Raw genomic sequence first — 21,080 nt, forward strand, 5'->3', positions numbered from 1 at the left:
AAAGTAAGAATATTATTTAATTATATATTATTAAGTGATAATTCAAATCATTCGTACCGAAATAATCTCATCGCATTTCCCTCCATTTTTTTTTCCATTTCATAACCGAATAAAAAAAAAAAAAATTTATAGACTATAAAAAAAAAAAAAGAAAGAAAAAAAAACATTGAAATAAATTATAGAGAGAGAGAGAGAGAGAGAGAGAGAGAGAGAGAGAGAGAGAGAGAGAGAGAGAGAGAGAGATAGAGAAAGAGAGAAAAATTTATATATATTATTTATTTATTTATTTCAATTGCAATATTCAATATCTTTTTTTTTTTTAAATTATTATTATTATTTTTTTTTACTTCATCTTCACATGGGTTCCCGCATACGCGCACACGCACGCACACACGCACACAAATAAAAAAAATTTATACCAGACGGTTTTTTTAAGACGTGGAAAATAAAGTCAAAAAAAAAGAAATAAAAAAAAATTTATATACATATCGGTAAGAAATGTCGAGAAAGAGAGAGAGATAGTGAGTGAGAGAGAAAAAGGGGGGAAGAGAGAGAGAGGGGGGAGAGAAAGAGAAAGTAAAAGAAAAAAAAATTGAAAATTGAATTCGATCCATCGAATGTGAAAAAACGAATTTTTGATAAATTGTCGCAATAATAATAATAATAATAACAACAATAACTATAAATATTTAAAAAGAAAAAAAGAATAATAATAATAATAAGAAAGAAAAGTCAATTTCTTTAAGTTATTTATTTTTTTAAATACTTAAAAAAAAAAGTGTAAATAGAATAATGATGGAAAAATAAAAAAAACGTTTTTCCTTTCTTCTACAGGCACGAAAAAAAATTATATGAAGAGATAATAATTAAAAAAAAAATAACGTTGAGGGTTTTAAATATATATTTTTTTCTATTGACACGATATTATGTCCTCGTCCACGTCGTATCGGTAATCATTAAATAAAAAAAAAAAAAAAAATTGTTTTAGAATTTTAATAATTATGACAATGACGTAAATGATTAGAAGTCCTTTGAAAACGTAACAAAGGTTATTTTACCCTTTTTCCTTTTTTCCTTTTTCCGAAAGAATTTAAAAATAAAAAAGAACAAAATGAAATATAAAAACATTTTATAATTACAACAAAAAAAAAAAAATTTTTTATTAACATCAAAAGGAAAAAAAAAAAAATTCAAAATGGTCGGATCAAAGATTTTTTTATTAAATAAATATTAAATTTCATGCGGCGTAACTACCTCAATTTAATAATAATAATTATTATTATTTTCCTTTGTCTCAAAGTGTAGTTTTATTAATTTCGAATGAAATTCTATTATTATTATTATTATTATTATTATAAATTTTTCGAACGTTTTCGGTCACGCATTCACATTCAACGTTCATTTTTTACATACGCGTCCATGAAATGTCAAAAAAAATAAATAAAATAAACACGAACGGAGTAATAATTAGTAAAGTATTGTTATTATTATTTATTTTGGCGGGAAATGTTTTAAAAATGTTTTTGTTTATTATATTTATTTAATCACCGCCTTTTTTTAAAAATTTATATGTTACGTGTTGGAAAAAAAAGAAATGGAGGATTTTTCGATTTTTTTTCATTTTTTATTTTTTTTTAAACTTTTAGGTACGATTGAAATTTTCTTCGAGAGAGAAAACGAAAGTGAGAGAGAGCTAGAGGATAGACCAGGAGAATAGAGGGAGAGAGAGAGAGAGAGAGAGAGAGAGAGAGAGAGAGAGAGAGAGAGAGAGAGAGAGGATTGAGATAAACACAGACTGGAAGAAGAGAGAATGAATAAAAAAAAAGGGAAAGAACGAGAGAGAAAAAGGAGGAAAGACTGAGAGAGAAGAGAAGTGTGTGCGTGTGTGTATATGAGAGAGAGAGAGAGAGAGAGAGAGAGAGAGAATGAGAATACAACATAGTGAAAAAAATATAGAGAATGAGGGTAAAGAGAAGAGAGAAAAAGAAAGAACAAGAGAGAGAGAATGATTTAGGAAAAAAAAGAAGAGAGAAAAATAAAGAACAAGAGAGAGAGAATGATTTAGGAAAAAAAAGAAGAGAGAAAAATAAAGAACAAGAGAGAGAGAATGATTTAGGAAAAAAGAGAAGAGAGAATAAGGAAGGAAAAGCGGAATTATGTTAGAGAATGTAAGAGAGAGAGAGAGAGAAAGAGAATGATGTAAGAAGAAAGAGTGAGAGAAAATGATAGAGTGAGAGAGAATGAAAGAGAGCGAGAATGAGGAAGAAAAAGAGGAAACATATTAGAGAATAAAAGAAAGAGAGAGTGAAAGAAGGAAACAAAGAGAGAGTGAAAAAGGGAAAGAGAGAGAGAGAGAGGGGGGAAACATAAGAAATTCTTGTTAAATTTTTTTTGCAATAAAAAAAAAAAAAAAAAAATTTAATAATAAAATTTGTCGACTGATTTTCTCTTGCCACTTTTTTTTAATAATCCGGATACGAAAAAAAAAAATTCAACTTTTCTGCTTCACTAACGACAGCCTTTTCGCCTTTCCCCTCTTCCCTTCCCCCCCCCCCGTGATTTTTTCATACACCCATATATATATTATATATTCTTTCGGTACAAATATCAAAAAAAAAAAGAAAAAAAGAAAAACCCTAAACATAAAAACCGGAAATTTCGTTGAGGTTGTTGAAATATGCGTTTGACATGGATTTGGGCAATATATCACTAACGGAAACCGGATACGAGTCAAAGGAGATGGCGGGAATAATAGTAGTAACATGAAATCCAGTAAGAGAATTTATTCTCATTGCCCGGAAGTGAAAAGCTCAATTTACAAAATATTATTTTCAATCGTTTTTCAAACCCCCCCCCCACTTCCCCTCCTTCCCTTCCCATTCCCTCCTCTCTCTCTTTTTCTTTCCCCTCCTTGAAATTTACAAAATAAATGAACCTCGAGATACGTTCTGACAAGTAAAATTTTTTTTTTTTTTGCTCTCTTTTTTCCCCCTTTTTCCGCCACCGCATTTTACATCACGCTACCATCATCATCATCATCATCATTACCACCGCCATCATCATAATCATCATCATCTTTCCACCACCGCCTTTTTCTATCCTTCCTTCCTTCCCTTTTTTCTTCTCTCAGAATTTTTCCTCCCCGCCCATTAAAATCAAATTTTCTTAATATTTTTTTCCAAGAATAATAACAACCCTTACACATCATTTTCCCTTATTTTACTTTTTCCGACAATAATAATAATAATAATAACTAAAAATGTTTGTTGTTGTTGTTGTTGTTCGTGACCTTTTCAACAAACGAAAAGAGAAAAGGGTCAAACGAATTGATTTCAACCAATCCAGGTAAATTAAACTTTTCAACGTTTTAAATTCACGCATTGTTTTCTTTTTCCCCTCCCCTCCCCCTGACCTTTAACCTTTTTTCAATTATTTTAAATTTCCATCGGTCCATCAATCGGTCATTTAAAATTTTTATTAAACGAAGTTCATTAAATCTTTAAACGACAGTAATAATAATGATAAATTATCAAGGGGTGGAGGGGGGAAAAAGGGGGAGGGGAGAAAGGAAGAGAGGGGAGGATAGAGAAAGTTTTAAAATCTTTTTTTTTTTTTTTTTTTAATCGAAACTTTATGAAAAAGATTAAAAAGCAACAAATTAAAAAAAAAAAAAAAAAAAAAAAAAAAAAAAAAAGGAAAATTTTTTAAAAATAATAATAAGATTAAAATTAATTACATCTAAAATTTTTCTTCTGACACTTTTTTTTTGCAAAAAAAAAAATTTTCCTTCCCGGGAAATTTTTTTTTTCCCGTCTTATCGAATATGCTTTATATAAAACAAATTAAATTATATTTAAAACGATTTAAAGTTTATTAAAAAAAAAATGTAATTGAATAAAATGTTTAAACGTGGCAGGAGATGATGTTTTTTTTTTTTTTGTCGCAATCATTTTCATTAGTTTTATAAACGCCGGATAGAGAGAGAGAGGGAGAAATAAAAAAGGTTTTTTTTTTTTTTGCTTTTTGCCTTTTTGTGGATACAGAAAAAAAAAAGGTTTAATTTCTTTTTTTTAAATTGAAATCATCATCATCATCGTCGTGGGGGGTGTGTGTCACGAACCGGAAACGAAAAAACTAAAATTACCCAACCTTAACTCGAAATAGTAAAAGATATTTTGCTGTGGGTTTATTTCATTTCCAGACGCCAAATAATTTTTTTTATTGCCGCCCTTTTTTTTTTTTTTTTTTTTTTTTTTTAATGAATGTTTATGCCAACATCAGGAGGAGAAAAAATATTTGAAAATAAAATTTTCTTTCTCTTCTTTTTTTTTTTTTTTTTCGGAAAATAAAAATGTCCGATCATTTCCGGTTGTTCGTAAATCTTTTAAACGAAAACCTCGCGTGAATATGACAACGCGAAAAAAATTGTCATACGCAGCAAAAAAAAAAAAAAAATCAACGTTGTTATCATCATCATCGATGATTTTCTTTTTTTTTGTTTGTTTGTTTAAAAAGTCATCAATCTTTTTTTCCCTTTTTTTTTTCTAGAACATTCTATATAAAAAGGTCAATCAATCAAAACGAATTTTTTCGAATCAAAAAAAAAAAAACCGCTCGAATTTCTTCTTCTACGTTTTTTCTGTTGTTTATTAGTTAATAAATTTCATAGAGTGTATAAACACGAATATGAAGAGAAAAAGAGAGAGAGATTTTTTCTCTCTCTGTGGTTTAATCGTTACGTCATTTCAAACGATATTTCCGAACATTTTCCTCTTCCCCTCCCCCCCATTTTGAGTGAGTGAAAGAGAGAGAGAGAGAGAGTAAATGGAAAATTCAAAAAAAAGGAAAAAAATATTCGTTGACGTTTTGACCGTCCCTCGCATTTAATTTTTTTTTGTTTCTAACACGACCGCGACCTTTCAACTTTGAACCCAAAACCGTGAAATTTTTGTTTCTAAAAACACTCTTAGAGAGAGAGAGAGAGAGAAAGATTTCTTCCTCGTCCTTTGTCAAACATCCATTACGGTTAAACGTTACGGAGACAAATATGAATGTTTTCGTTTTTCTTAAATTTTCTTTTTTCGAGATCCCTCTCACGAATTGTGTATCCCCAATGGGATAAAAATGTTTTTCTTAAATTTCCTAGTGAGACCCCACACGGGGGGGGGAGATCAAAAAAGAAAGAAGGGGGAGAAAAAAAACGTCGAACGGTCGATAAATTTCGTCTTATTTACGACAATGATTTAAAAAAAAAAAAAAAAAATTTATTATTTTACGAGTATCTTGATATAAATACCTTAACGATAAAAAATTTGAAATAATCGCGCTGATAATAATAATAATAATAATAATAATAATAATAATATTTTGAAATCCTGCGACAAATTTCCCTTTTCATGTTTTATGACACTCGCGTTTTTCGTCATTTTAACGCCAACGTAAAAAAAAAAAAACCCCTTCTTTCTCTCTCTCTTTTTTTTTTCATGATAAAAATTCAAACGTGGAAGAAGAAGAAAATCCTTTAGGTTTTGATTGTCAACCAATAAATAATAGAATTAAACGTGTCTTTTGAAACAACCAAACAATGAAAACTCATAAATTTTCAACGATTTTGATTTTGTTTTTTCCTTTTTTTCCTCTCTTCTTTATGTTTTTGTCTTTTTTTTGTCCCTTCTCTCCCCCGCACCCACTTGCCTCCCTTCCGCCATATTTTTCCGGAGGGTTTTCAATTGTCAAAAAACTCTTAAATTAAAAAACGTACGTTTTTTTAAAAATCCTTTTAAATTTTCTTTTTCGAGTAAATCCTCCCAACGACAACAACAGCAAAACCTTTCCCATGTTAATTTTAAACTTTTTAATTTTTTTTTTCGGGAAGTGGGGAAGTGAGGGGGGGATAAGAGGCAAGAGAAAAGCGTAAGGTAAAAGAAAATTTTCTTTTAAAGCGTCAATTTTTTCTTTATTAATTATATTTTTCATATGCTTTAGCATCAATTAAAAATCGGGAAAAATTTAAATGGGGTGTAAACTGTGAGGGGACGGAAGAGGGGGAGGGTTAAAAGGGTAAATTAATTTATCCCCACCTTCCTTCCTTCCCTTTTCCCCTTTTCTTCCACCCGATCTCTTTAAAATTTAAAACTTTTCAAATTTAAAATTAAACATCCACTTAATTTACGAAACGACGACGACGACGACGACGTTTTTTCCCCACCCCCCAAAAAAAAGCTCTTAAAAAAAGTTTTCGCGTCATTTTTGATTAATTTATATAAAAAAAAATTAAAATTAATTTAATCTTTTTTGTTTAAACAAAAAAAAAAACAATTTTTTGACGTATGTTAGTTAACAAAACAATAACAAACAAACAAACAAACACATTAAAGGGGTTTTCTTTTACGACGAGGAAATTCAACGATCGAGTATTTAACAAATTTAGGAATAAATTTTCAACGCAATTGAAAAAAAATTTGGCAACGCTGTTGCCGAGAAATTTTTAACAATTTTCTACGTTTCGCGTTTTTTTAATTTAAAATTTAAATTTTCCAATATTTTTCTTCAATTTTTTTTATTGTTTTTCTTTTTTTAAATTTTTATTGATTTTTTTTTTTTTATAAATTGGCAAACCTGTTTCAAAAAAAACAATTTTTTACCCCCCGATATTATCAATATTATTATTATAAATTTAAACTTTTTACCAAAATATTAATAATCATTAAAAAGTTTTTAAAAAAGGGGGGTAAGAAAGGGAGGGAAGGGGCGGTTGAGGGGGAGAGGGAGAATATTAAATCTTTAATAACCGATAAATAACAAATTTGATATTGGAAATATCGAATTTTAATTTAAAACTACCCTTATCGATATAAATAAATATATAAAGAACGATCCATAGAGTAAATAAATCGTTAATGGGGGGGAAAAAAAAAAAGAAAAATTCTTTTCTTCTTTTTCATTTTACATTTTTTACTCTCCCACTTCAATTTTGCGAAAAGATTAAAGAGAGAGAAAAAGAGAGAGAGAGAGAGAGAGAGTTGAAAAAAATTTTTTTTAAAATAATAATAATAATAATAATAAATTTAACGCGGGTTTTTCATTTTTTTTAAAAAATTTATATATAAATACGAAAATTTATAATTTAAAAAAATATATATATATATTTACGAAAATATAAACATGTCGAATATTATAAGAAAAAAGGAAAAGAAGAAGAAAAAATTTAATTTACAATATGGCGGACATTTATTCCCGTAAAAAAAAAAAAAAAATTTCCCGAAAAAAAGAGGGTTTTTAAAACGTCAGAAATAAATTTATGGCGACGTTGCATTAAAAAAAAAAAAAAAAAAAGACGTAAAAAAAAATTTTTTTTAAAAAAACTTGTCTAACGAAAACAAATATAATAATAATAATATTTTTCTAACGTTTTTTTTTTTTTTTTACTACAACAAATGATTCTCACATTCATTTTCACCACAAGCAGACGACAACGACGAAGGAAAACTACCTGTTAAATGTCGGAAATAAAAAAAAACGTTATCCGAAAACGACTTCGTTTTTTTTTTTTTTTTTTTTTTTTTTATTGTCATAAATTTATATCATTTTAAGGTTTTTTTTATTTTTTTATTTTTTACGAAAACGTTCGAAAGAAAATAAAGACCATTAAAAAGAAAAACTAAAAACAAAATGGCGGCCAAAAAGAAAAAAATTTTCCTCGCCTTAATTTTTTATAACTTGGAAATAATAATTTCCGGTTATGGAAAATAAAAAAAAAAATTTTTCGTTTTTTTTTAAAATCATTTTTTTGAAATGTAAATTATTATTATTATTATTATTATTATTATTATTATTATTATTATTTAAATTTGAAACGATTAATCGTAGACTGAGCAGCTGAACTTTTCGATTTATCGAATGCGATATAATTTAAAAATCTGTCAAAATAATTTTTTAACAAATTATTCAAAAAAAAAAAGCAGAAAAATTTTTTTTTTTTAAAAACTTTTTGTTTGATTTTCATTTTTATTCAAATTCTTTTTTGATTGATCGAAGAATGATCGAATGATTGATTGATTGATTGATTCATTTTTTAATTTTTTTAAAATCGAAAATAAATTAAAAATTTTAAATTAAAAAAAAAAAAAAAAATCACGACGAATTCGATAAAATAATATGTTAAGTTATTATTATTAAAAAAAATAATTTTATTCTTTTTTTTTTAAGTTTCTCAAAGGTATTATTAAAAGGAAACAAAGTTTTTTTTTCCTTTTCCTTTTCCTTTTTCTTCCACTTCTTTTTTTTACGTGAAAATTTTTTTTTCGTATTTTTAATTTTTCAGTATAAAAAAAAAAAAGATAAAAAGTTAATGTTAATTTTTTGTTTTCTCTCTCTTTTCCCTTAACAAACAAACAAACAACAACCAAACCAACAAACAAAAGGTCATGTGAATTAAATTAACTCATCATATTGTATCAATTAATATTCATATGTATTAGAAAAGTTTAATTTAATTTTTTTTCCCGCCATTTTTTTATTATAATTTAAATTAAAATTTGTTCGATGCAATTTTTACCCCCTCCACTCCCCCTTCTTCATTCGAAATATTTTCTCCACCTACTCCTCCTTCTTTTCGTCGTGTTCCCCCCTTCTTTTCCTTCTACTAATTTTTTTTAATTCCACCTACTCCTACTCCTCCTCCTCCTCTTGCTATTACACCTCGCCCCTCCCTCTCTCAAAAAAAAATGGCGGCTGTTACGTCACATCGAATGGGTTTCATTAATTAAAATCCTTTTTAACGATTACTATTCGTTTTGATAAATATTTAATGACGTCAGTTAGGTTACGTAATCGTTTAATAAAAAAAAAAAAAAAACTTGAAAGGAATATAATAATAATAATGATGATGATAATGATGATAATAATAGTACGTAAACGTAGTTATTAAAAAAAAATTAAACAGAAGTTAACGTCTGTAAAGTTTTCAGACTGGGGTGGGAAAGAGAGAGAGAGAGAGAAAAAAAAAGTTGAAAAAAAAAAAAAATTTTTTTTTCTTTTTTTTTTCTTTTTTTTTCTAGTCGTCTGCTGGTTAAGTTCGCACACAACGTGGTTGTAACTCTATACAAACGTTTTTTTTTTTAAAGTTTCTTTTAAAAAAAATTTTTAACGCACGAAATTCGCATGAAAAGAAAAGAAAAAAGGAAAAATTAAAAGGGTAAAATGTAAAACGAATGTTAAAAGTAAGTAAAAAGAAGATTAAAGTGGATGAGGAGAGAAGCCTATTTTTTGAAACAAAATATGGAAAATTTTAAACTTGCGGTTTTCTTATATATATATATAATTTCAGTTGGGTTTAAAAAACATTTTTCTATTTCAGCATAAACTAAATTTTTATGTTTCTATCTCTCTCCCTCCCTCTCTTTTTTCCCATCCTCCTTTCCCTACTTTACCCCTCACTCTCTCTCTCTCACAAGCAACCAACTCATATTTCTTTACCTTTAATTTCCACTTTCTCTCTCTCTCTCTCTCACAAGCAACCAACTCATATTTCTTTACCTTTAATTTCCACTTTCTCTCTCTCTCTCTCTCTCTCTCTCTCTCTCCCCTTTTTCTTTTTACGTTATTTAATAAGAAAAATTGTAAATTGATGTTTATAATAATAATAATAATAATAATAATAATATAAAAAAGGGATGTTGAATTTTAAAACGTGTTTCATATCAACGAATTGCGTAATTATTTAAAAATATTATAAAAATTCAAAAAAATTTAAAAGGGAATTCAAAAATTAATCGCAAATGTGCAATTTAAAAAAATTTCTATTTTTAATTTTTTTTACCCTCAACCGGAAATTTTTTAAAACGCGCGCGTTTTACGCTGAATTTTTTTTTCCGTTAAAATTTTCGGTTTTTAACATTTGAAAATTTTTTCCCACGTGAAAATATTTTAAATTTCGTTTTTACATCTTTTTCAAAAGGTTTTCTTAACAAAAAAACAAAAAAAAGTAGGAAGGATTGCCAACCTAACAAAAAAAATCGAGCAAACATAAAAAGGAATCGATAAACTTCAAATCGAATTCGATAAAAAAACAATTGGGATGTCACAAAACGTGTTAATTACGTCATTTTTAAGGACTCGACGATCAACCAATGAGAGAACGCGCTGGTGACGGCGGCGGCGTCGGTAACTAAACGAAAAGAATTTTCTGATTGGCTGATCGTTTCGTCCCTTCGTACGTCATCGTCGTCGTCGTTGTTGTTGTCATTATCACTCAGTTTTATTAGTTTTTCACAACGCGTTTTATTGTTAATACTTAACACGAAAATAAATTTTTACTTTTTTTTTTTTTTAATGGGGGGTAAAAATTAAAAAAATGTGTAAAATATGCAAAAAAAAAAAGGATAAAATTATGCAAACTAAATAAAATTTAAACCTTTTTTTTTTTAAAAAAAATAAACCTTAAAAGGATTATTTTAATTTGTTTATTATTATTAGAATCGAGCAACTTTAGCAAATTTTTTTAAATTAATTTTTTTTTTATTTTTTATATCCATTAATGTAATTCTCGTACTGCGTATTAATTTTTTTTTTAACTTTTAAAATTTATTTTTTTATTTTGGAAAGAAACGAAAACGAAAACAACAGCGACGACAGCAACAACATCGATACGAAAACACAATTTAATTAAAATTCATTATATTAAAAATAATTTATTCTGTTGACACGATTTTGTTTGAGTCATTGAATTACAAAAAAAAAAAAAAATAATTAAAACACTCTCACCGGTTTTCCCCCCTTCTCCCTTTTTTGTTGCTGTTGACAACTTTACGTAATTGACAAATTAAATTTAATTTAATTTAAAAAAATAAAAAAATAAAAAATCATACCTTTTATCATCATCATCATCAATTTTTTTTTGTGTTTTTTTTTTTTTTTTTTTTTTTAATCGTTTTCACTGGATTACACCGGTTTTTTTTCGATGGGGAGGGGGAGGGGAAGGGAAGGGAAAGAGAAAACCGAAAAATTAACGAAAATGAAATTTTTTTTTTTTAAAAAATAAGCTAAATGACGAAAACCGCAAGAGCAACAACGACAACAACAACAACAAAAACAATTTTTATTTTTACACGGTTTTTAATTTTCCACCCCTCCCTTTTTCTCTTCTTTTCCCCTCTCTCTCATTTTTTTTTTGTTTTTCCCCAATGTCCTCTCTTATTTACCAACCCTAAGTTCCTCTTTCTCTCTCTCACAAACGCACACCCACACTCGCAAACCCACACATATTCCCTTTCTCTATCTCTCTTTTCCAACTGTTTTTCCTACCTCACACACCCACGCTCTCTCTCTCTCTCTCTCTCTCGTTCGCCGCATCGTCTCCCCTATTCCCCTATTCGTCCTTCCCTATTAGCTAATAGCTCTTACATTTGTGTGTGCTTAACAATATTTGATGATTTATTTATTTTTTGTTTTTGTTCGTTTTTTTAATTTTTTTTTTTTTTTTTGAGTTCTCGTTCGTTCGTTTCCTTTTTTTTTCTATTTTTCCTTCCTTCGTACATTTTCTTTTTTTTTCTCGTTTGTTTCGGTTTCCGTTTCGTTCGCAATCAATTTTTTAAAAAAAAATTATATATATAAACGTTTTATTCGCGTCGTCTGTTCTTTAACAGACCCATTTAATTTTTCGATATTGAAAAACTCACACACCACCAATACCACCACCACCACCATCACAACCAGCATTACCACCTTTAACGATAAAAAAAAAAAAAAATTTACTCACCGTGAGGCAACTGATGAACAATATTGTCATATTCTTTTTGTACAGTCTTAAGAGATTCAATGAGTTGAGGAAGGCTCCTCGTTTTATTATTATTATTATTATTATTAATTAAATGACCATTTTTAATCATTTCAGGTATCGAAGTAGTCGTCGTAGGTATCGAAATGGATTCGTCCTAAAAACAAAAATTTAAATGATTAATTCATTTGTAGGTTTCCATTTTTATTATTATTAATAATAATAATAATAATAATAATACAATACATCTAAATGTTCGTCTAATTTTTCTTCTAAGGCTGCTAATCTCGCATCTTGTATTTCATCTTCTTTTTCATCTTTTTTTTTAACATTCCATCGTGTCACGTTTAATATTTGTGCTTGTAACGAACTTAAATGACCCTCATCAGTGTCCAAACGTTCTTCCAAACGATTTAAACTTTCCGTTAATGCTTTCAACGACGTCCTTTGATTTTCCTACGGGAATAAAAAAAAAAAGGAAAAACGTTACGTACGAAAAATATTATTATTATTTTTTTTTAAATGATTATTTCAACTATCACTAAAAAAAAAAAAAAAAAAAACTAAACATCCGGTTTTAAAATAATCATCAAACGATAGTTTTTTTAAAAAGTTAGATTTCCGGTTTATAAAAAAATAAAAATGGCGGACGTGTTTTTAAATTTAACGTCACGTTTAATATACTTTTTAAATTAAATTTTTTTTTTTTTTCACTCTCTCTCTATCTCTTTTCCTTTGACGAAAAAACCTTTTGTGTTAATTTTTTTTTCTCTTTTCCTTTTATCCCTCTATTTCTCTCTCTTTCTCTCTCTTTTTCAAACGTTTACACGTAAATAAAAAAAAATTTTTTTTTTGGTTTTGTAAATAAAAAAAAAAAAAGGATTGTAAAAGATTTAATTTGTTTTGTTACGTTGGATTTTGTACGAGAGAGAGAGAGAGAGAGAGAGAGAGAGAGATTATCAGACTAAATGAAAATCTGAAAACAAACAACAACAACAACAACCAATGAAAAATAAATAAAATAAAATAAAAAAAAAGAGTTGAAGAAGTTAAACGTAAAAAAAAAAAAAAAACAAAAAAAAATTTTTATTTTTTATTTTCTTTCTCTTCCACCCGTCCCTCCTCCTCCTCCTCCTATTTATTTACCCAAAGTTTTTTAAAAGATACTAGAAATAAATAAATAAATAAATAATAATAATAATAATAATAATGATAAATGAAACCTTTTTTTTGGACGATGTAAAGAAAAAATTTTCTTTTTCCAAAAATTTTTTTTTTTTCACGTTTTTATGCCATCGACAGACATTAAAAAGTTTTGGTTGTTGTTGTTGTTTTTCCCCGAATAACAAAAAAAACCATAGAGAAATTAAACGGAAAAAAAATCATAGAGTATTAAAAGGTTGTAACGAAAAAAATACATTGAAAGTTGGACAAACGAAGTTAAAAAACGAGGGGAGGGGAGGAAATCCCGGATATTGAATTTTTTATTTATATTTTTTTTTTTAATGGCGGTTTTTCAAAAAGGAAGGAAGAAAATGGAAAAAATGGTAACGAATTCGTTTTACACGTAACCAATCAGTGGGAATTGATAAAAAAAATAAAAAATAAAACGTGATTATTTCAATTAACGTTGATTGGTTAAAACCATATAATTTCCTTTGAATAAAAAAAAAAAAAAAATTTTAATATTGGAAAGTGTATTAATAGGAAAAAAAATAATGAGAGAGAAAAAGAGAGAGAGGGGGGAAAGAGGGAAAGAGAAATATAAAGATTGTTTGCGTGATTCGATGCAATTGAGAGAGAGAGAGAAAAAAAACCTTTTCAACAAAACAACAACAAAAACAAAAACACGAATTTTAATTTTTCATTTCATTTTATTTTTCATTTTTTTTATTTTTAGTGGGGGGAGGGGAAAAATTTATACGTAATTGAAAATTTTTATTTTATTTTAATAATTTTTTATTATTTTTTTATCCGATATGAAAAACAATCAACGTATATATATATACAATAATAATAACAACGGAAACAAAAACAACAACAACAACAACCACCATCTCCTCCACGATAATTTGTTTTCAGCTACGTTTCCACCCTCGCCCTAGCCTCCCACTTCCCACCCCTCTTAACCTTTTCAACTCCCACTCTTTATTCACTTTCGTAAGCGTAATATTAAAATTTTACATCGTCTGCTAGTAATAACACACACGAGTATAAACATAAAAATTTAATATATATATATATATATATAATTCAAAAAAACCGCATAAGTATACACACATATATATAAATTTTTAATATAATTTTATATTTAAAAAAAATAAAACACTTGTCGTTTTATTATTATTTTTATCATTAATTTAAAATTTAATAACGTACGTTAAGTTTATTGAAAATAATAATAATAACAATCGATAAATAGATTTTCAATAAATAAATTGATATAAATATTTAAATATGATATTAAAAAAAAAAAAAAAACAAATCATCATCATCATCATCATCATTATTATTATTATTATTATTATTATTATTGTTATTATTGTTATTATTATTGTTATTATTACACTCGTTTCGTCGTCGTTATTGAAATTTTATTTATTTATTTATTTTATTTTATTTTATTTTTCTTTCAAATAACGAAACGTAAACAAAATAAAAATAAATAAATAAACAAATGTGACGTAATAGTAAATGACGTCACACACACTTAAAAAACTAAATATTATTTATATTAATAACCAATGAGATTTTGTATATTCGATTAAAAACGTTTTTGATTGGTTAAAATTTTTTAAATTTCTGGAAGTTTATATTTCGACGAATGAGGAGGAAGGAAGTGGTGGAAGGGGGAGGAGTAAGGAAGAGTGTGAGTTGTTTATGCGATTAAAATTTTTTTTTTTCTTATAATTTTTTGGAAAAAGTTAAAATTTAAGAACAAAAAAAAAAAAAAAAAAAAGGAAAAATTTTATCCTTAAGGATTTTGAGAGTATAACGAACGAATTAAAAACTTTTTAAAAGTCATTTTGAAAAATTCCTCTTTTTAAAAAAAAAAAGAAAATATTTTTTTTTTCAATAATAAAAGTGAATTAAATAAGTTAAAAAAGAATTTTTTCTCTTTTTCTTTTAACCCCCCCCCCCTCCATTTTTTTCGCGATGGCGTTTCTCAATCTCGAATTTTTCCCCATCATCACTTTTTTCTTTTTCTTTTTTCGTTTCGATGGGACCCCGAAAAAAAAAAAAATTATTTTTCGAAATTTGATTTCGTTCGGGAATTTTCATTTTAATTCCACATCGTCTGTTAAAAACAATTTATTTATTTATTTTTTTTTTTTTAAAAATTTTATTTCACTTAATTTTGTTCGAAACGAATTTTCATTCTTTCCTTTTTTCCTTTTTTTTTTGTTAATTTGAAATAAAAATAAAGAAAGTAAAATAAAATAGGAAAAGAAATAAAGAAGGAAGAGTTAGAGATATAAAAATGTAGATAGAAACGGAAAAAGAGAAAAAGACAGAGAGAGAGAGATATGAAAATTATACGATGTAGAATTTTGAGTTTAAGGTTAAATTCTACCATTGAATTTACTTTTTCCATTTATTTTTGCCATTGACATTTTTTTTCAATTTAAATGGAAAAAAAATAATAATAAGAAAGAAAAAAAAAGAAAAAAAAAAAATTGAAAATCATTGAAAAGACATTTTAAATTTATTGATGGATATAAAAAAGGTTAATTAATGAAAATGACAAGATAAAAAACCGGAAGGGAGGGAGCGAGGGGGTAAACCGGAAATAAAAATACCTAAAAAAAAGGAGAAGAAAAGAAAAAAAAATTTTTTTTTTTCTTTTTTTCTTTTCCTCCGCTTTCTCTCCTTCGCAAACCCTTTTGTTTCCGGTAAATCGACTTTTAAACTAAGTATCATTAAATTTCTTCTGCTTTTTTGTTTTTTTCCTTTTTCTTTCCTTTCCGTTTCCTCCCCTCCCCCCTCCGCGGTCTTTAATTTATATTTGAAAAAAAAAAAATTAAATATTTCATTGATTTTCCTTTTTTTCCTTTTCCTTCTTTACTCACTTATAATATTCTCGAATTTAAAAATATTTTCAAAGGAAAAATTCAATGGAAAAAACGAGATGTCATTTGCGGGTTTTTCTTTTACTACATACACATACATTTTTTTTTTTTTTTAAGAAATCAAAGATGGAGTAAAAAAAGTTTTTTTCGTTTATTTTTTTTTGTTTGAAAATAAAAAAAAAATTTTTTTACAAAATGTTTTCATTCAATCTCACTAATGCCTTTTTTTTTTTTTTTTGCTTCTTTTCAAAAAAAAAGAAAAATTTTTTTTCTTTTATTTTCCGTCTGTTTTCCAACATTACTTTCTCCTTCTAAAAATTTATTAAATTTAATAATAAAGAAAAGAAAGGAAAAAAAAGGAAAAAAAAGGAAAAAATAAAAATAACCATCTGTTATTTGACCGGCCGACAAACGTGCGACGACGACATTTGTTTTTCCTCCATTGACACGACCGAACAAAAAAAAAAAGAAAATTTTTCTTCTCTTACTCTTTCTTTCCTTCCCACACACGTTCCCCTTCCACTCTACCCCCATTCACTAATCGCTATTCGTCGTATTGTTTTTTCACCCCACCGCCCTCTCTTAACCTCATCTTCTCATTACCCCACCTCTCGTAAAATAAATAAACAAAACGATTTGATTTGATTGGTTAAAAATATTTTCTTAATGAGAGTGACGTGGACGTGGGTGGGGGAAAATGCAAGAAAAGAAGAATTTTAAAAGTGGAAGGGGAAAATTTCGCACCGGAAACAAAAAAATTATTTAAATGGAATGGAGAGGGAGAGAGCGAGAGAGAGAGAACAATAAGGAAAACAGGTGAATTATAATATTTAGCTTTCAGGTAAAAATTAAATAAAAATTTTCTTTTTTTTTTCCTTCCGGTGCTGACTCCATCTTTTTTTTTTTCTCACTTTTTAACAATCAGCAATTTTTCTTCTAACATAACAAAAATTACAATTTTTTAGTTTTTTATTAAATTTTCTCCAGGTTGTTGTTGTTGTTTGTATGTTTTCCACGCGGTTTGTAGACGACCGACTCGATAAGGGGGGGGGGGGATTTCATATTTGTATAAACAAACAAACACAATCTCTTACTCGTACGTAAAATTTTCAAATTAAAAAAAACATTTTTTTATCATTATTGTTATTATTATTATTATTATTACTATTTCTCTGGTATTTTCATTTTTCCGTTTGTAACTAAAATGAAAATTCGTTTGTTTGTTTGTTCGTTTGTACGTTCGTTCGTTTTTAATAATAAAAAAAAATTTATTATTGGTTTTTTTTTGCCCCCCGATGCAAAAATCACGTCCCACATATAAATTCCAGGCTGGAACGTAAAAAAAAAAAAAATCATTTTCGGATTTGTCCAAAAAAAAAGGAGGAAAAAAAAATTTCCTTTTTTCCGCGGTTTTTCCAAAAAAAAAAAAAAATTATTTAACGATCATTTTTTTTTTGTAGAAAAATTCAATAAAAAAAAATTTCCTCACGTCTTTCGCGTATATATAAAAAAAAAGATTTTTTTTTTTTATTCTGCTGCCACTTTTATTTTATTATTATTGTTATTTGATCGTCCAAGTAATAATTATTTTGATTTGTGTTCTTACACATTGATCTTTTTTTTTTTTTTTTTTTACTCTTCCTCTCCCTCTCCCTCCCTCTTCCTCTTCCTCTTCTTTCCCTCTATCTTTCTTAAACATTAACGTTTTTTTTTTTTTTTGACGCGCGCGCGCAATTTAAATTCAAATTCGATAATTTTTACATTTCGAGTCGAAAAGTGTTTTAATTAAATGATTTTTTATTATTATTATTATTTTTTTTTGTTTTCACTATCTATGAAATTTTATTTTTTTTCCTTTTTTCCTTTTTTCCCATAATTTCGTGGCAATTAACTTCCGCTCCATAAAATTTTAACGTTTGATTTTTTTCCGAAATGAAATTTTTATTTTTTTCTTACTTTTCCTTCTTTCTTTCTATTCATGTCGTTTGAATTTATCACGCGACCGGAAACGTTATTCGCCAACCAAAAAAAAAAAAACAAAAAAAAAAAAACAAAAAAAAAAAAACAAAAAAAAAAAAATTTTCTTTTCGCATTAATAGAATAAAAAAAATCACTTCCGGTTTGGCTTTTCTCGGGAGAAAACGTTTACGCGGTATTGAATTAAACTTTCCAAAAAAAATATTATGCTTAAATATAAAAAACGAATCGATACATCGATCGATCGATATATCGTACCGTGATAATAATAATGATAATAATTAATAGAAAATTTAAAAAATTTTTCACGTCTTCTGCTACTAGTAAAACAAAACCCAATCATCAATAAAAACCGTTTGGTTTTTTTTTAACCGTCAATCATTTTTATCAGTTATCAACGAAATTTTTTTTTTTTTTTTTGTAAATGAATGATAACAAAGATAAATGATATGAGAAAAAAAGAAAAAAATTTCTCCAGGAATAATTCTCCAGAAATAAAATTGAATTAATTTTTTTTTTTAAACGAATTAAACTGGAGAAAATGAAATCTGACCCGTGATAACTTTAAAAAGGCTAATAAAAAATAGATCCTAGTCATTTTATTCACCATGTTCTCTCTCTCTCTCTCTCACACACACTTTTTTTAATGAAATTATTAGTGAGTGTGAGAGTGAGAGAGAGAGAGAGAAAGAGAAAGAGAGAGGGAGAAAGTTTTAAATCTCTGGCGTTGTAGTAAAACGTACCCACGGGGGTTGTATTTGTTCACATTGAGCTCTCTCGAAACTCGAGCCTGGAGAAAATTTTTTTTTTTAAGAAAAAAAAAATCCAGGATCTTTTATGGGTGGGAGGGGAGGGGGGTCAAATATTCTTTGATGTATTTTTCTCTTAGGAATTTTCTATATACGATATATATTTTAAAAAAGGGATTTAAATATTTCTAACCGGAAAATATACTCGTGGGGCCGATGAGAGGGGGAACGTGGGGGACGACGACGATCGTCGTCCTCGTCTGGAGAAGAAATGAAAAGGGAGTAAATAAATACGATTATCGAAGTCTGGAAATATAAAATGAATCCTCCAAAAAAAACCCGGATATTTTCTAACAGGAAGTGAGTAAATAAATAAATTTTATTAATTAAACTCACCTGAGTTTCTTTGACGATAGAAAGTGATGATGTTGCTTGCGCCATATTGAATTCCATTTTCGATATTTCCCTTTGCAATTCCGGTACGTTATCGTCGACTTTTGTTTCTAAATTTTCAACGGATTCTAATAATTGAAGCATTGAAAGGTGTAAACGATTAAGTTCGGATATTTGTCTTGATAAATTAAATATTTGCTTGTGTGTTAATCTGTCGGTTTCTTCGAGTTTTCTGACTCTTTCCACAATTCTCTCGTCGATTATTTCATTGTTTCGCGGATTTTCTCCTTTCAATTTATACGTTTCCATTTGTTTTTCCATTTTACGTACGGCTTTATCCAATTGATTTTGACGATATTGTATTTTTCTATTCGTCCTTTCGATATTAATCATTTCCTGACGTAAATAACGATTGTGACGATATTTTTTATTCGTTTCCAAATTTTCACCATTTTCCAAAACGATTTCGTTCGATTCCATTTTTAAATTTTCTAATTTTGATTTTGACGACGGTGGTAACTGGAATGAAAAAAAACAAAGAAAAAAAATTAATTTCATTGGTTAATTATTGGCCAATCAAAATTTGTTACGTAATTACTACGTCATTTCGATACCCCACACATTCGAATACGAATGAACCTTTATGACGTCATACGAATTCGAATACGTATTTTTTTTTAATAAAACGAATTTTCGTTTTTTCTTTCTATTATTTGTATTCCGATATTTAAAATTTACTTTTTTTTTTTTTAAACTGAAAATTAAAAAAAAACAATCGGGGGAAAAAAAATTTTTTTTCATTCTAATACCACGTTAACGTCGTTTATTTATTTAATCAAAAATTCATTTCCTTCAATCAATTTTTTATTATTATTCTTTTTTTTTTTTTTGGATGAAATTAATTTTCATCGTGTACGTAGAATTTGTGTTTCATTTATATATACATTTATCGATCGATTAAGAATCAGGCACACACACGCACACGCACACGCACACTTCTTTTCCCACTTTATATCAAAATATAATCAAATTAAATAATCATTAGAGAGAGAGAGAGAGAGAGAGAGACACTTACAAGTTGTTTATAAATATTTGCGTTTATATTTTCCATAAGGTTTTTATTCGTTAAAATTTTCATTTTCTTATTAATTTTCAACATTTTTTTATTAAGGAGAAAGAAAATTCAATACACAAAACGTTTAACTTATTATTATTATTATTATTATTATTATTATTATTATTTTTATTATTATTATTATTATTGTTAATCAAACATCAAAAGATAAAAACCATCGTTTCCGATTCAATGAATTTTGTTCAATGTCGGCGTTTTGTCTGTCAGTTTCATCATCATCATCACCATCATCATTATTATTATTAGTATTATTATTATTATTATTATTATTATTAGTATTATTATTATTATTATTATTATTATTATTATTATTATTATTATTATTTATTTATTTTTAAAATTATTACACGACGTAAAATTTTTAAGTATTATTAAAAAAGGTTTAATAAACCGTAAGACGAAAAATTCAAAGACAATAATTAATTAAAAAAGAATTCAATCGAAGGAAACAAAAAAGAATTTTCATGCCCTTTGACCTGTAAAAACAAATTTTTTTCACCAATGAACGTATTTTAACCGATTAGATATGGCGGATAAAAAAAACAAAATAAAAATAACACGAGAGAAAAATTAAGATTACGATTCCTTTGGGGGGTAGAAAAAGAAAAGGCGTGAAAAAACGTGCAAGAAAACGTGAAAGAAAAGCATACAAAAGAGCAAACATGAGGAGTTAGAGAGAGAGAGAAAGAATGTTGACAAATAGTAAAAATAATAGGGAGAGGAAGAATGAGATGAAAAAAAAAGATAAATAATGAAATAGAAGAAAGAATGAGGGAAAAAAACAAATATAGGATGTTGAAAACGATGGGGAAGAAAAAGGAAAGAAAGAAACAAATACAGAGATAGAAAAAGAAAGAAAGAGAGAGAAAGAGACAAAAAAAAACAATAAGGATGTTAAAGAGAGAGAGAGAGTGTGTGTGTGTGTGTTAGAGAGGGAAAGGAAAGGAAAAAGCAAATACAGAGATAGAAAAAGAGAGAGA

At 27.2% G+C, this 21,080-nt stretch overlaps 2 protein-coding genes across 2 annotated transcripts; both read right to left on the reverse strand.

Annotated features, from left to right (window-relative positions):
• Positions 1 to 11,674: 11,674 nt before the first annotated feature.
• Phum_PHUM500960 (uncharacterized protein) lies at positions 11,675 to 12,366 on the reverse strand (the record flags this gene model as incomplete). The annotated part of the gene is made up of 4 exons (XM_002430783.1): positions 11,675 to 11,724; positions 11,759 to 11,933; positions 12,023 to 12,232; positions 12,346 to 12,366. 4 exons carry the CDS (start codon positions 12,364 to 12,366, stop codon positions 11,675 to 11,677), a joined length of 456 nt encoding a protein of 151 aa, XP_002430828.1.
• A 6,394-nt stretch (positions 12,367 to 18,760) lies between these two features.
• Phum_PHUM500970 (scabrous protein, putative) lies at positions 18,761 to 20,103 on the reverse strand (the record flags this gene model as incomplete). Its single annotated transcript, XM_002430784.1, has 3 exons — positions 18,761 to 18,832; positions 18,969 to 19,484; positions 20,041 to 20,103. The coding sequence occupies 3 exons, from the start codon at positions 20,101 to 20,103 to the stop codon at positions 18,761 to 18,763; spliced, it is 651 nt and encodes a 216-aa protein (XP_002430829.1).
• Between the last annotated feature and the right edge of the window lie 977 nt (positions 20,104 to 21,080).

The sequence above is a fragment of the Pediculus humanus genome, genomic scaffold, assembly GCF_000006295.1.
Source record: "Pediculus humanus corporis 1103172108268 genomic scaffold, whole genome shotgun sequence".
NCBI lineage: Eukaryota > Metazoa > Arthropoda > Insecta > Psocodea > Pediculidae > Pediculus > Pediculus humanus.